The sequence below is a fragment of the Cydia amplana genome, chromosome 2 (genome assembly GCF_948474715.1).
Source record: "Cydia amplana chromosome 2, ilCydAmpl1.1, whole genome shotgun sequence".
NCBI lineage: Eukaryota > Metazoa > Arthropoda > Insecta > Lepidoptera > Tortricidae > Cydia > Cydia amplana.
In genome coordinates, this window is record NC_086070.1 from 16816921 (window position 1) to 16831500 (window position 14580).

General features: G+C 36.9%; 1 protein-coding gene and 1 long non-coding RNA gene across 3 annotated transcripts in view; both read right to left on the reverse strand.

The window, feature by feature from the left end:
- LOC134659656 (epidermal growth factor receptor substrate 15 homolog) overlaps positions 1 to 1578 on the reverse strand; it is a 38925-nt gene extending 37347 nt beyond the window's left edge. Inside the window, exon 1 of one of the 2 annotated variants that reach the window (XM_063515335.1) lies at positions 1430 to 1578. In XM_063515335.1, coding sequence (XP_063371405.1) covers positions 1430 to 1540 — 111 coding nt within the window. In that variant the 5' untranslated portion in view covers positions 1541 to 1578. The remainder of the gene's footprint in view (positions 1 to 1429) is intronic. The other variant, XM_063515344.1, reaches the window with a different exon arrangement.
- A 1191-nt stretch (positions 1579 to 2769) lies between these two features.
- Positions 2770 to 6326, reverse strand: LOC134659145 (uncharacterized). The gene is made up of 2 exons (XR_010097781.1): positions 5808 to 6326; positions 2770 to 3082 (listed from the first exon to the last, which is right to left on the reverse strand). It is a non-coding gene; the product is annotated as an uncharacterized LOC134659145 (long non-coding RNA).
- Between the last annotated feature and the right edge of the window lie 8254 nt (positions 6327 to 14580).

A 14580-nucleotide genomic window follows, 5' to 3' on the forward strand; every position in this document is an offset into this window, starting at 1 on the left:
TTTGCTTTTGGTTTGCTTATAGGTACTTCTTTTTTATCATACCGAAGTTTTCGTTATCAAATAATATGCGATTAAGCAACAAAATAAATTAGTAATTTATTCATAACTAATCACTTTAAAAACAACTAATTGAATTTTAATGATTACATACTTATTCGTACATATCAAGAAAAGCCGACTTATTATTGCCTAATGCGAACTCTCCCTTTACAATGAAAGCTTAAATAAATTGCCTTTAAAATAAAGTTTGTATAAACATAATCAAGGGGTTGATGAAACTTTGTACGATTTAACACCTAACTTCACATCAAATTTGTTATGCACACAGCGCCGCGTGTTTGGCATTAAATTATACCAAGTGTATACCGACATCACCAACGCATCGTGAACGAGTAACTAGGTAGAATCCGACTTGTATTATTTAACCAATTGGATAGGAACGAGTTTTACCGAACGATTTTTGGATAATTCGCCAATAATGAATCATGCAATACTTATATATTTATGTATAAGCGTTTGTAAAGCAATTAGCAGCTATTTAAAAACCAATTAGTAGCTAGGTATATTGATGCTTTATAAAAATAGTTAATAATGTTTCTCCTTCTTCTTCCTCGCGTTATCCCGGCATTTTGCCACGGAAAATGGGAGCCTGGGGTCCGCTTGACAACTAATCCCATGATTTGACGTAGGCACTAGTTTTTAAGAAAGCGACTGCCATCTGACCTTCCAACCCAGAGGGGAAACTAGGCCTTATTGGGATTAGTCCGGTTTCCTCACGATGTTTTCCTTCACCGAAAAGCAACTGGTAAATATCAAATATTTCGTACATAAGTTCCGAAAAACTCATTGGTACGAGCCGGGGTTTGAACCCGCGTTCTCCGGATTGAAAGTCGCACGCTCTTACCGCTAGGCCACCAGCGCTTCAGCGCAATAGTTAATAATGTATATGATCGTTAATATATAATCCATATCGATATCATTCCAATTTGATCTATAAATAAATAGGTACCTACCTAGCTTATTTTTTAATTGAATGAAAATTAGTGATTAGCAATCAACAGGGACAATACTTAGGTACCTATATTCCTTTATTCTCAACAGCATTGCGTAGAAATATTTCATGTAAAACGACTTCAAACAAAAAACAATAAACTTTACAAGTCTACACGATTATCCATATGATATCCGTAGGAAAAACAAAACTTGGAACTGCTTCTAACTGCGCACCCAAGCGTTGCTCCCAAAAAAACGATCTAATCATACCTACCACTGTTCATCAATTTCGTTTTTTCCTTCGAGTCATTAGTCATTACTGTAACTAGACTAAAGTAAATAGGAACATTTGTAATTTACCAATGAATAAATTAATACAAATTAAATTTTAGCGTACCTACCGATAGGTACAGTATAAACCGGACTGGGTACCTACCCTGGAAACATTCTCACTCTGAACTCGTGTCCATATGGATCTAGTGTTGAACCCCTCTGACATGTCAGAACTTTTAAATTTATTCATTATAACGTCGGTTTCCATTGCCATTAGTTCCCTTAAACTTTGTTTCCCTTCTTTGTTTAATGGCAAATACGATTTCAGCGTCCCACGACGTAGGTAATTTTTTTTTGTGAGAATGGCGACGTACCACGTGAATGGATTTTGACAACATCATGATGACGTGCAATATAATATTTACTTACGTTTTTGAATATTTCAAGCGGCATCACTCAATAAATCGCCAGTAATATAACAAAGTGTAAACTTACCATTTAATATAATTATTTTCTAGTTCGTATTATCGTATTCACACAAGTAATTCGCTAAGACGGTTGTGGATAACTACGAGCAAGCCGGCCTGAACAATATCTATTTCTGGATTACACGGAGTAGGTATAAATAGAAACTGAGGGTCTACCGCGAACCACGTTCGACGTGTTACCTCCCTGTCACACTTACGTACGAATTCATAAGTGCGACAGAGAGGCAACACGTCAATCGTGGTTCGCGGTAGGCCCTCTGAAACGCGTGGTGGTTCCTAAACTTTTCCGCTTGCATTTGAAATTTATTTAAAACTTCAATCAGATGAGATCGTTACGATGCATATTTTATTTTATTTTTCTTATGTAAAGTCGAATTAAAATTTTAGAGTATTTGAGAGATAAAGTCTAATTAAATTTGAAATTGATTTAAGGCCCAAAAATTAACTTAAAATAAAATAATATATGTTTTTACTTAGTTGACATTTACTAAGGTACCTATATAAAGTATAACTCTTTTTGTTAAATTTGTGCCCAGTAAAAAAGATCAGATACTTACCTATGGGTCAAACAGATTACTGTGTTATAGTCTGTGAGAAAAATGTACAGTTAGCGCTAACACACTAGTTTTTTTTTTTTTTTTTAATCTTTATTTATTTATAGAGGGTTTTTACAAATGCCACCCTCATAGTGGCTCTCTAAAAAAAAACTACAACAATCTAACTTTCACTATTTCTAATTTGTAAGATGGCCTTGACCATATTATAAAGAAGCCCAGCCTCTTCGGAGGCTGGACATGCCAGGATGCTATTGACTCTGCCGAGGTCATAGCACCTGACATTGAGCAAACGACGCTGTGCAGCACCTCGGCGACATTCCATTAAAATATGAAACACATCTTCAACTACTCCGCATAAGTTACATTTAGGCGAGTCAACTTTACGCATCATAAACGCGAAACTATTTAAAGGAATGTGGCCAGATCGCAATCTAAGAGCAGCAATTAAATCTTGCCTGTTCAACCTACAGAAAGAGAACCATGGAGCACGAGGAAGTGTGGGTTGGATCGTTTTATACCATATACCCTTTGTGCGAGATCTTTCATCAAAATATTCAGACCACATGTCAAAGCACATATTTTTGACCTTGTACAGAACATCGGAGAACCAAGGGGTATTATGGCATTTAACACCCATTTCGGCTGCTTCCCTAGCCAACCGATCCACCACCTCGTTCCCCACAACACCACAGTGGGACGGGATCCACTGAAAAATAACTTTCTTTTTGGCAGCGCATAGTTTAAGTACTAGACGAATTATAGTGTAAGCCACTGGAATGCCCCTAAAGACGTAAGTACAACGGTTCAAATGTTGAAGTGTGCATTTAGAATCCGTTAAAATTACAAACATATTGTGACTATTGATGCTGTCAATATATGAAAGTGACTCTGCAATTGCAATCATTTCAATAGCCATTATCGAAATATTGTCCATAATGTGTAGTTTAATTACTTCACCGGTTTGCCAATCTAGGAATGCTGCCCCACTACCAATATCTGTTTTAGATCCATCTGTAAATATCTTATAATAGTCATGATAGGTGTCTGTAAGCATCGAATTGCATATACTTCGTAACTGAGATCCGTCGTACTTACGTTTAGCTTTATCGATTTTCTCAACATTTAATACTAGATGAGTACTTAAATCTATATTAGTAACCCAGGTATCGAGTGAAAACATTTCTAGCTGGTTACTACAGTATACCGGGGTGTCCTTAAACTCATTAAATACAAGTCCAATTAACGGTTTTGTTTTGTTACGCCAGTAAAGGTTATCAAAAGAGTTTTTTAAATCCGACAGAAGACCAGGTAGGGAATTTGTACTTTGAGATTTAGATTTTAACAACATTTTCCCTGCAAGATACTGTCTCCGAATTGCTAACGGAGGTACGGTCAGTTCTGATTCCATGACATGGATAGGTGTACTTTTTATAAACCCTCCAATTATTCGTAAGCAAGTGTTTTGAAGTGTGTCTAACCTAGCTAAATTAGTTTTAGCGCTATTCCCGTATAAAAAACTAGCATAATCGAGCCTACTTCTTATCATTGCAATGTACAGTCGTCTTAAGTGGACTTGGTGCACTCCCCACCCCGCTCCCGCCAAAACTTTAAATATATTTATAAATTTAGTAACTTTAATTTTGATTTCATTTATGTGTTTCCCCCATCGCAGGCCTCGGTCAAGCCAAAGGCCCAAGTATTTAACGGTATCCACAACTTCAAGTGCTTTGTTGTTAATTTTAATAGAAATGTTATCTTTTTTAAATCCCCTTTTAAACAGACAAATTTTACTTTTACTCTGAGAAATCTCTAGACCTATGTCTAAAAATAAGGTATGTATTTTATCTAAAGCCTGCTGGATTTTTACTTCTCCCTCAGCAGGGTTTTTACAATGGCAATATAAAACGTAATCATCAGCATATTGAGAAATGAATATCTCCTTCTCAAGGATTTTACAGATCTTCATAGTGGCTATGTTAAAAAGTAACGGGGATAGCGGGTCTCCCTGGGCTAAACCGCGACCAGTCGATCTTTCTATAACTAGATCATCTAATTGAATTTTGAGGACTCTATGCTTCAAAAAATTCCAAAGGTAGTTGCAAACTCTACGACCTACTTTTAGTGAGTCCAGGGTAGAGATTAGCACAGTATTATCAATATTATTGTAAGCACTGTCAATATCTAAAAAGCAGCCTAAAGTTGATAAACCTTTTGAGAAGCCAATTTGAATCCTAGTAACCAGGATGCTTAAATTATCTAAACATGATTTACATTTCCTAAACCCCAAAGTATTTTCAGAGAACACCTTATTACGTTCTAGAAGCCACTCGATTCTATGGTTGATAATTGCGTGGAAGATTTTGCATACACACGACATTAAAGAAATAGGTCGTAATGATGATACTTGGCTTGGATCTCTGCCCGGTTTTGGGATAGGGATAATACCAATATCTTTCCACTGACTAGGGACAAATCCGTTTACGAAAAAGTTATTGTATAGACGCAACAGTATCTTTTTGCCATTTTCTGGAAGATGTCTAATCATCGAGTATGAAATGTCATCGCACCCAGGGGAGGTATCCTTAAGTTTAATACACTTATTTAACTCCTGAATAGAGATATCAATGTCAATGGGAGACTCATGATCCAAAAGCAAGGGCGAAGGTGGGACAGCGTAATCTGGAGACAGCGAACATAGTAGTTCTTCAGCTAGTACTGGATTAATGTACTGTCTAGGGGTTCTGTAGCCCTTCATCCAGGCCATTTTCCTCCACATCTCACTCGAAGTAGTACTTGCATCGACTGAAGAGCATAGATCTTGCCAACTCTTTCGTATAGCTCCACACAGATCATTATGGGCCTTAGAAGTTTGGTCCTGTAAAATATCTAGGTTTCCTGGAGTAGGATTCCTACGAAACATGGTTAACGCCAACCTGCGTTTGGCTATAGCTTCCGATAGCTTTTGGTTCCAATAGGGTTTAGGCTTAAAAGCTGACTTTATATTATTATTAAATGTATGATAAGGGACATATATATCTGCTACTTGATTAATGAGGTGAATAAATTGATTATAATTTTCTTGATGGTCGCTACAGAATGTAAAATTTTCAAAATGATCTTGTAAATCTTCTGTATATTTTTGCCAATTAGCCTTTTTGAAATTTCTTTTTTTAACAGGGATGCTGAAATTGCATTGATATTTAGTTGAAAGTTTTATAAAAAAGTGATCACTACCTAATGTTTCATTAACTATTGACCAATTAAGGTCTAGAGCTATATCTGTGCTGGCCATACTAATATCGGGAGAGGATTTTTGTAATACGCCGTCAGAAAGCCTCATCCAAGTGGTGTCTCCGTTGTTGAGTGTTAACAAGTCACTGTCCAAAATAGAATTATAAATTTGATTACCTCTTGGATCCGTCTTACACGACCAACTAGAGTGATGCCCATTAAAGTCGCCAAGGACTAAGGTTTTCGGCTCACAATGACCTAAGACTTCGTCCCAATCCGTTTGACTTGTATTTATTTTACTAGGACAATAAATTGCAACAATGTTTTCAATAACTCGGCATCCTAAAAGCTTAACCTTCAGAAATTCAATACCTGTGTTACTAATGACAACATTGGATATTAGAGATTGAATAGAGTTATGTACGAGAATCATTACACCCCCGTAACCATCAAGTCTATCCTTTCTGTAAACCTGATAACCATTAACTCTAACGCTATAATCTTTTGACAACCATGTTTCGCTTACCACAGCAATATGAACTTTTTGTAATCTTAACAATTCTTGAAACGATTTAAGCTTGCCTAACAGACTCTGGGCATTCCATTGAATAATATTTAAACTAATGGATTTACTAGAGCTAGCCATAATTAACAAACTGCAAAAAACCTTTAACTATACTTGAGTCTGAAAAGAATCCTGCCGCCAGAATCACCATCCATTCCACACACAATTTAATTACGCCTTGAATTTTGTCTTGGATACTTATACTATTTAGAAAAATCACCTCCTTAACCCGTCTTAACAGCTCATTAAAAGTAGTTTTCCGATTGTTCTCGTTCTCGTGTGATCCATTGTCCGTGTCACTTTGAGCGTTAATTCCTGTATTCCGTTCTATCTTCGGTGAGTCAACAGCGGGTTTCTTCCTTTTCTCGTTTTTGGTTTGAGTTTTAATTTTTTGTTCCGACGATCTAAGCTTGGAAGTACCAGGTATTGGGTCTTGAACTTTGTGATTCAGAATTGGATTAGCTCTTCTTTCTGAAAGAACATTACTGTACGATGCAACATATGGCGATTTATCAGAGATTGGTGGAGGGCTAATCTTTAATGGAGGGAATGAGTGAGAATTCATGCACGGTTTTTCTTCCTGTAGTGGTCTTGGTATAGGGGACGCGTAAAGGGTCAGTGCCTTTCTGTAAGTACAGTTGAATTCTGACATCAACTCCCTTAGTTTCCTTTCTTTCTGGAATACAGGGCAGATCTTCGCCATCGAAATATGGTTACCACGACAGTTAACGCATTCAAAGGTAGTAGTTACACAGTTAGGGTGATCGCCTCCACATTTAGGGCACATAAATATTTTTGAAGTACAATTTCTAATGCTATGACCAATTTTCCAACATTTGAAACATTGTGTGACAGGGTGAACGTAGGGTTCTACTTTTAATCGTAAGTCATCAACGAAGACGTAAGGTGGCAGTTTCGAGCACTTGAAAGATAGCCGTGCCACCTCACTAGGGCACCAATGACCATCGGCTTTATCACGGCGGTTTAATCTTTTGGCTGCAATTACTTTCTCAGAGCAATTCACTAACTTTAGAATATCTTCCTCGGCAAGATCAATATCAACATTTCTTATGATGCCATAACTCAGTCCAGTCTCCATTGGCTTGTGTAAAACCCAACCTTGTTTAATAATGTTTTCACATTGAAAAATTTTGTCCATATTTTCCTTGTCACTAAACTCCAGCCGAACTTTAAAAGGGTTTAAATATTTTATAGCACAGATACCTTTTATGTTGTTTTCTTTTAAAAAACGAGCCATGGCAAACTGTTTCGGAAGTTGTTCTTTATTCGAGATATACACTTGAAGGTAAACTTTGTCGATGTCATCTGGAGGTACTGGGGTGTTTCTCTCCTTTTTCCTTTTCGTTTCCACTGTATTCCACTCTCTCATTCCATCCTCACTTTCCTTTTCTTCTTCTCTATGTCTTTTCGTAGTTTGTCTGCCCACATCCATCAAATTTTCATCATCCTCGCTTTTGTTATACTCGTAGTAGGAATCATCATCAGAATCGGTCGGTAGTTTAATCTCCTGTCCCTGAACCATCCTTTTAACTTTGAGGCTATACGACGAATTAGACTTTGTATTTGGGAATTGATCTGGCAAAATATAACTAGACGATATTTGGCCGAGGGCCAACTCAGAATCCTGAGAGTCAGGCTCTGGTAGACTATAAAATGGGTTGTTAAGGATAATTCCTGTCTCCTTGTTAGTTCCAGCAATATTGCCAACTGTTTTAGACTGCGGGGGATTTGATCGAGAGCATGACCTGGACCTAGACAACACTTTTACCTTCTGATCGCTAATGGGTATACGGGATTTAGACTTGGGGTCTATATCTTGCCTACGACTGCGGGCTGAGATGTCGCGGCAGTTGTCGTTTCTGACAGTTACAAATGCAGCGGGAGACGGCGGGGACTGAATTGAAGGGCCTGATGACCCTCCAGGATCGCCGAGGGAATCATTCTCCATTTCTAAAATTATAGGTTCAGTAAGAGTACCTACACTAAAAGGAGAATAGATCTAGGCACACTAATTGCTAATCTGATAAAATAAATAAATTTTTAATATTCGCGCTTGACACTGTTGAAGTGACGTCTGACACTAGTTTTCTCTCCTGTGGGCAATAGTTAACAGCTTGTGGGCATGTAAGTAATGATTTTATCATAGTTCTCTAAATAAAAGGAGGACCTTTTCACGTGGATAAGGGTTAAATAAGAAAATTATCCTTTATAGCCCTTAACTCTTGTGTATGTCTACAGGAAAGACGATAACAAAGTAATCTGTTTGACCCCTATATTATTATGGATTTAATAAAAATATGGGATTTGTTTAATTCTGTCCCACGGACGGGTTCTTTGAGTGTGGAAAGATAAGTCGGGCTCTGGAGGGAAACTACCTTAAATCCTTAAGCTGGCTCATTTTAGTTAAAGACGACATTCCTTTATTTTTAAAATGAAACAAAACTGCATTCAAAGATTTTTTCAACTCGCTTGCCTCGCCCGGGACTCGAACCAACTAAACTTAAAAAAACAAACACTCCCTGTTTTATTATACTAATCGATAGTATTATTATTCAGGATAAAATTTCTCTAACAAACATTTGGTCTACAAAATAAAAATGATCGTTAAATCTAACATTAACTTTATTTTACTATTTGTTACGTGTATTTTACTTGTTGAAAGTGAACAGTAAGTACTAGGTAATGTTCATTAAATAACTTAATAGGTATTCTTCATGGATATCTTGTACGACAGACGAGAGTAAGATTCCCACTCTTTATTGTTGCAATGGTCAAATAAAATCAAAACATTTATTAAAACTGTTTGTACCTAAAAAAAATGATAAAAAAATGATAGGTAAGCTAACTTTATTACTGTATTAACGTACCTACTTGGGGTCAGGTGGGGTAAATATAAAACACGGATAAAAATAAACATAGTTTTTTACGCCCAAAAACTAATCCTATCTCATTCCTATACCATTTAAAAAGACGTCTATAGGTACACAAGGCTTTATTTTAATGGAATAGGAATGAAATGGAACAAGTTTTTGAGTGTTAAATACTTTGTCTTATTTTTAACCGTGTTTTATATTTACCCTACGACCCCTAGCGCCTTTGCTCCAATATTTATATTAAAGGAAAAATGGAAATACACCGCTTCCGGCAAGACTCGAACTTGCGACCTTATTGGAACACCGATCCAATCGCTCTTAACCAACTGAGCTACAGAATCTGCGCGAATCTTTCCATTTCTTCCTTTACCTATAGGGTTGACAGTTGACACGCCTTAGATTTGAAACTAGAATCTACAAAGCGGGCCCATTTACTAAACTTTGACACATATGAGAACCATTAAAAGCTTTGAGGTGAATATTATATAACCCTTCAAGTGGCATACCTACGTCGTTTTTTAATAGTTGGAATTTTGATTTTATCTGAATTAATCAAATTTTAAATTTAAATTACTTAATCGACCACGAGCCAGCGTCCTGCCACTTGAAGGGATAATAGTGATTTACCTATAGAAGCGTAATGCAATTGCAATTTAAAGAAATGTATAAAAAAACAAGTAAGATCCAAGCCAAGATAGGCAATAAGAGCCAAGTGTAGGCAAACTTTGACTAAGTATAGAGTTTGTGCGGAAAGAGAAGAGTCGTGGAATGTATTGGGCCCCATACATTCCACGACTCTTCTCTTTTCGAACAGACTCTAATCTAACAACTTTATTATTAAAATTATTATTCGGCTCTACTAAGCTACTATAGTCTGTTCGGAAAGAGAAGAGTCGTGGAATGTATTGGGCCCCATACATGAGAGAACAAGAGATCAAAGTTTTATATTTCTTCGAATGCTTATTTTGAGTCCCGTGCAAGCGAAAGATTCTATAATATAATCTAATTTAGAATCTTGAGCGTAGTAAGGGACTCAAAAGCGCACGAGACGTAAATAACTTTGATCTCGTGTAGTACACAACATTTTTCACCTCAGCAGTGAGTACATATTAGAGAACCCGAAAAATGTATTCCTTCTTCATCACTTACCTCTATTCACTCATGTTTTCTTAAGATATACCAACAATTAAATTTTAACCTCAGCAGCTCGAACAAGGGTACTTTTGCTACTTAAAAACAGTGAGCAAAATTGCATTTTGCTCATTTTGTCTGCTGAGGTGAAAAATGATATATTCCCGTCAAGGGCGTACATTGAATCCTGAATGAAGCGATGGATTCTACAATAAAGTAGAATCCTGAGCGTGATGTGGGATTCAAGTGTTAACGCCCAAGACGAAATAATTTTGATACCGTGTGACACATACTGCTTTTCAGATCAACTACATATGAGGAAAATAAAAAATCTTAGTGTTGACACAATCTGATGCTTAAACAGATTATTTAAGCTAAAAGAATAATGTGCAAAAAATGTAAAAATAGTGTGCTCGAACAAAAAAGTGTTACTTTGATCCCTCCTAGCAGGGAGGAAAAGTGCCACTTTGATCCCTCCTAGCAGGAAAGAAAAAGCTCTTTTCCGAATAGGTTACGTGAAAAACCTATTTACGTGTTAACTTTGCGTTATCTAATTAGAACTTATAAAATTTTATACTTACAAAAAAAAGCTTGAGACTCAAAACATCGGGTAAAAATAGGTATTTCATTAAGCATAATAAAAAAGGCTGAATAGCCGGTCAAACAACTTTGTCAGGTGAAAAATCCTATAATAGACGATTACCCTTCGCGTAGAGTCTGTTCGGGTGGTTCGGAAAGAGAAGAGTCGTGTAATGTATGGGGCCCAATACATTCCACGACTCTTCTCTTTCCGCACAGACTCTATACATTTTTAATTTTGCCGCTTTTTTCTACTGACAGAAATGGCTTGACAGATTATACCCACATTAAATATAAAAGCCGTTACAGACGGGCGCACTGGATAAAATGGTCAAAATATCTCTTTCTCGCTCTCACTCATAACTGCGTTCTTACGCACGTACGGCGGACCACTGTACACACGATCGAACGTGCGACCGTCTGTAAGCACCTTAGATACCTAATTTAATAACCGGATTCGCCTTGTGTGTAATTTTCTGTACAAATCAAATAAGGTTAGCTCTTAAAACCATAACAGACTACCGCACCGCACCGCGACCTTAGCGCATCGCATTCATAAGTGAGAGCGAGAAAGAGATACCTCTTTTTTAATTTAGAGCGCTCAAACCGAGCGCTCTAATATTCATAATCATGGAGATTGTCGCCATTTTTTTTTCTGATCAAATCGGTCAATTTGATCATCCGTCTGGACTGGCCTTATCAATCATAAATCTGGGTCTATGATTTTCTGTCACTGTCAACGCCTGCCAATACAAATCCCACTGTCACTGTCAGTGTCATTCAGGCGGATCATCGTTGTCGGAGACAAATTTTAGTTGTTTTGCGGTACATTTTGATGTAAATAAATTTTAATAGTAGCATTCATTTGTCATTTTACTGTTTTTTCAAGGTAAAAGATACTTTTTTATATACATGTGTTCTAAAACTTAACTATAATGTCCTCCTCTTACAACAATGTTACCCTTTTCCAGATACAAAATGACTTCAGAAAAAAATGCACAAATCGCCCAAGCCCAGGAAGCCTTCCAAATGATGCACCAGATATCGCATTTGCTTAACACGGGGCTGGACACCGAGTCACTAGCTATATGCATCCGGCTGTGTGAACTGGGCGTAGACCCGGAAACGCTGGCACACGTTATTTGGGAAATAAGGAGAATGGGAGAGAACGCCTCGCAGACCAAACACGGGCCTTACAATCACGCTTCTTTAAAAGAATAGTCTAGTCCATATTGAAAAACAAGAAGATTATGGAGTGTGAAGAGTAAAAATCTATATTCACCTAATTAAGGGAATCTCTGAAAACCCCGAGTATTGCCTATTTTATCTTTATATCCAATCAACTAAAAAATGGCATTCCTAATAAAGTAAAATCAAGTAGTTTTGGAAGATATCCAAAACAAATATTAAGCCAAGTTCATTGTTGGATAAACTTGAGCAGTGATATGCAAGTAAGCTTTGATAGTAAATTGCAAGAAGACTACTATAAGTCATATAAAACTTAGTCTGCAGAATTGGCTCTGCAAACAATAACATAAGTACCTGATCCTTGGCTGAGGAAAGATGGGAAAGGACTTGCTTTAAAGCAAGTGTGTACAACCTATATTTTATTCAATTACAAAAAGTACACACATCGTGTTGTCGTAAAACATCGTGAGGAAACCTGCATACATCTGCGAATAAATTCAAAGGTGTATGTGAAGTCCCCAATCCGCATTGGGCTAGCGTGGGGACTATAGCCCGAGCCCTCTCACGCATGAGAGGAGGCCTGTGCCCAGCAGTGGGACGTATAAAGGCTGAATTATTATTTATATTATTACAAAAAGTACTGTTACCTAATAGCAATATACTGTAATGTGGTGAATGTCCAATTTTAGTGTTTAGCAGTAACGCTTTGGTTTACTGCGACATAAACGCATATTGCTTGTGTCAGCGCAACCTAACGTGTATAAAACAATAGGCATTTAGAGAATAAACGTTCAGAATGTTCTTATACTATCACACATAAGGTGTTTAACTTCCACTAACTCCTCACCCGACTCTGCTCGTCAATATACTTACCAAAATCAGAAACCTATAATATTTGATGGCGATCCAGACCAGTGAACCAACAAGGAACTAACACTCAAGAAAGAAGGAAAAATCAAGCAAGAAAAAAAAAAGAAGAACCACTTTTTCAACACCAATCCACGCAGTCAGAACCAACCAGCTTATCAAGAATCAAGAAACAACCGGAGAAGAACCAACTAACATCAAAAAGCGGAAACCGCGTTAAGAAAAGAAATTAAGAAGAGACGAAGAAGGAAGAAAGAAGAGCGTTGTCCAGGGTTATCCCGGCTCGCAAATCAAGAGGTGTCCAGGGTTATCCCGGCCCATTTCAAGAGGAGTCCAGGGTTATCCCGGCCCACTAACATCGTCGTAAGCAGAGCCAGCCATACGAAGCGTCAAGCGAGCGCCACATGGAGGTGCCAGCTCGCCAGGCCACGCCAGCAGCAGCAAGAATGCCGTACGCGAACTCGCACCGGACCGGACGAAGACGAAGCCGAGGACGGCCAGCCACGCAGCAATAGGATGTAAATCCTACATGTAATTTATCATTTTAATTACTTTTCTCTAAAAGCCAGCATTTATTTTTCCAATTCAGTAGCAGTCATATTTAAATCGTTCATAATTATTCAAGGTTGTCGCTAAACTCAATTTCGTTTCGAGCATAAATAATTTTCATAAGAAGGCATAATATAATATAAAATTTAAAAGTGTCGAATAGTGTCCTCAATCATGTATGTTGCAATTTGCAGCGCGTGCCACACGTTGTGCGCACGTCGACAGAAAATTTAACTAGGCCGCGAGACTTTGCCGCGAGTTAGAATATTTTAATAAGCGATGAATGAAATTTGATACATCGCATAACGATTAAATAATTAACAACTCAATTCAATAAAATTATTTTATTGTTTCTTAGTAATGATTGATACTTTAGCTACGTGTCGGACTGATCACCTGATATACAGCGAAAGTTTGATTTATTACATAATTTTTTTTTTAATTTTGGAAGTTAAATAATAATTTTTATTTTATAGAAAGCTTACAGTACGGTACAAGTTTGAAAGTTTTAAGGAGTTTAGGCACATTTATTTATAAAATGTGACCTTATAGCTAGAGCACTAGTCCTTCGTACTTGATCATAGTGTGATATACAGTATCCTCCGTGAAAGTTGTAGGAGACTTATTGTCTTAATGTATTTGTGTCTCTAGGTACAGGCAGAGCCGTACAGCCTGGCCTGATATGCCATTTTATAGTTGATAAAGGGTGACCATGCCCTAGGTGTTTATTGAAGAATTGCTATGGATAGCATTGATAGGTGAAGGTGCGCACAGAGGCGCAACCCAGTTATGTCCTTGATCATAGTCGACCTTATAGGTGTCCGTGAAAGGCTTAACATTTAATACGGCATTAGTTTATTTTATTATCAGAATTATGGGAGATACCGTAACTATAAACAGCGAGAGTGAATATTTTAAAGTTGAATACCAAATGTTTTTAAATGTTTTAAAGTTGAATAGTAAATGTTTTAAAGATGAAGAGTAGGTAAATGTTTTTAAAGAAGGAGATTTATATTTTATGAGAAAAGGAAGTAAATTAATATTTTAACGTTTGAGAGATAATAACATTTTAAGTGAAGATAATATTTTCTTATTAACGATATTTTTTTACAAGGACTACGACATTAATACGACACATAAAATCAAGCTAAGAAAAGATTGTTTCCATTATACCTATATAATTTATTAATAATTTTTTTTATTAACTTCAGAAAAAATTGTAAACAAGTAACATGCGTTTAAATTTTTTCTTCTGCCACCCCGGC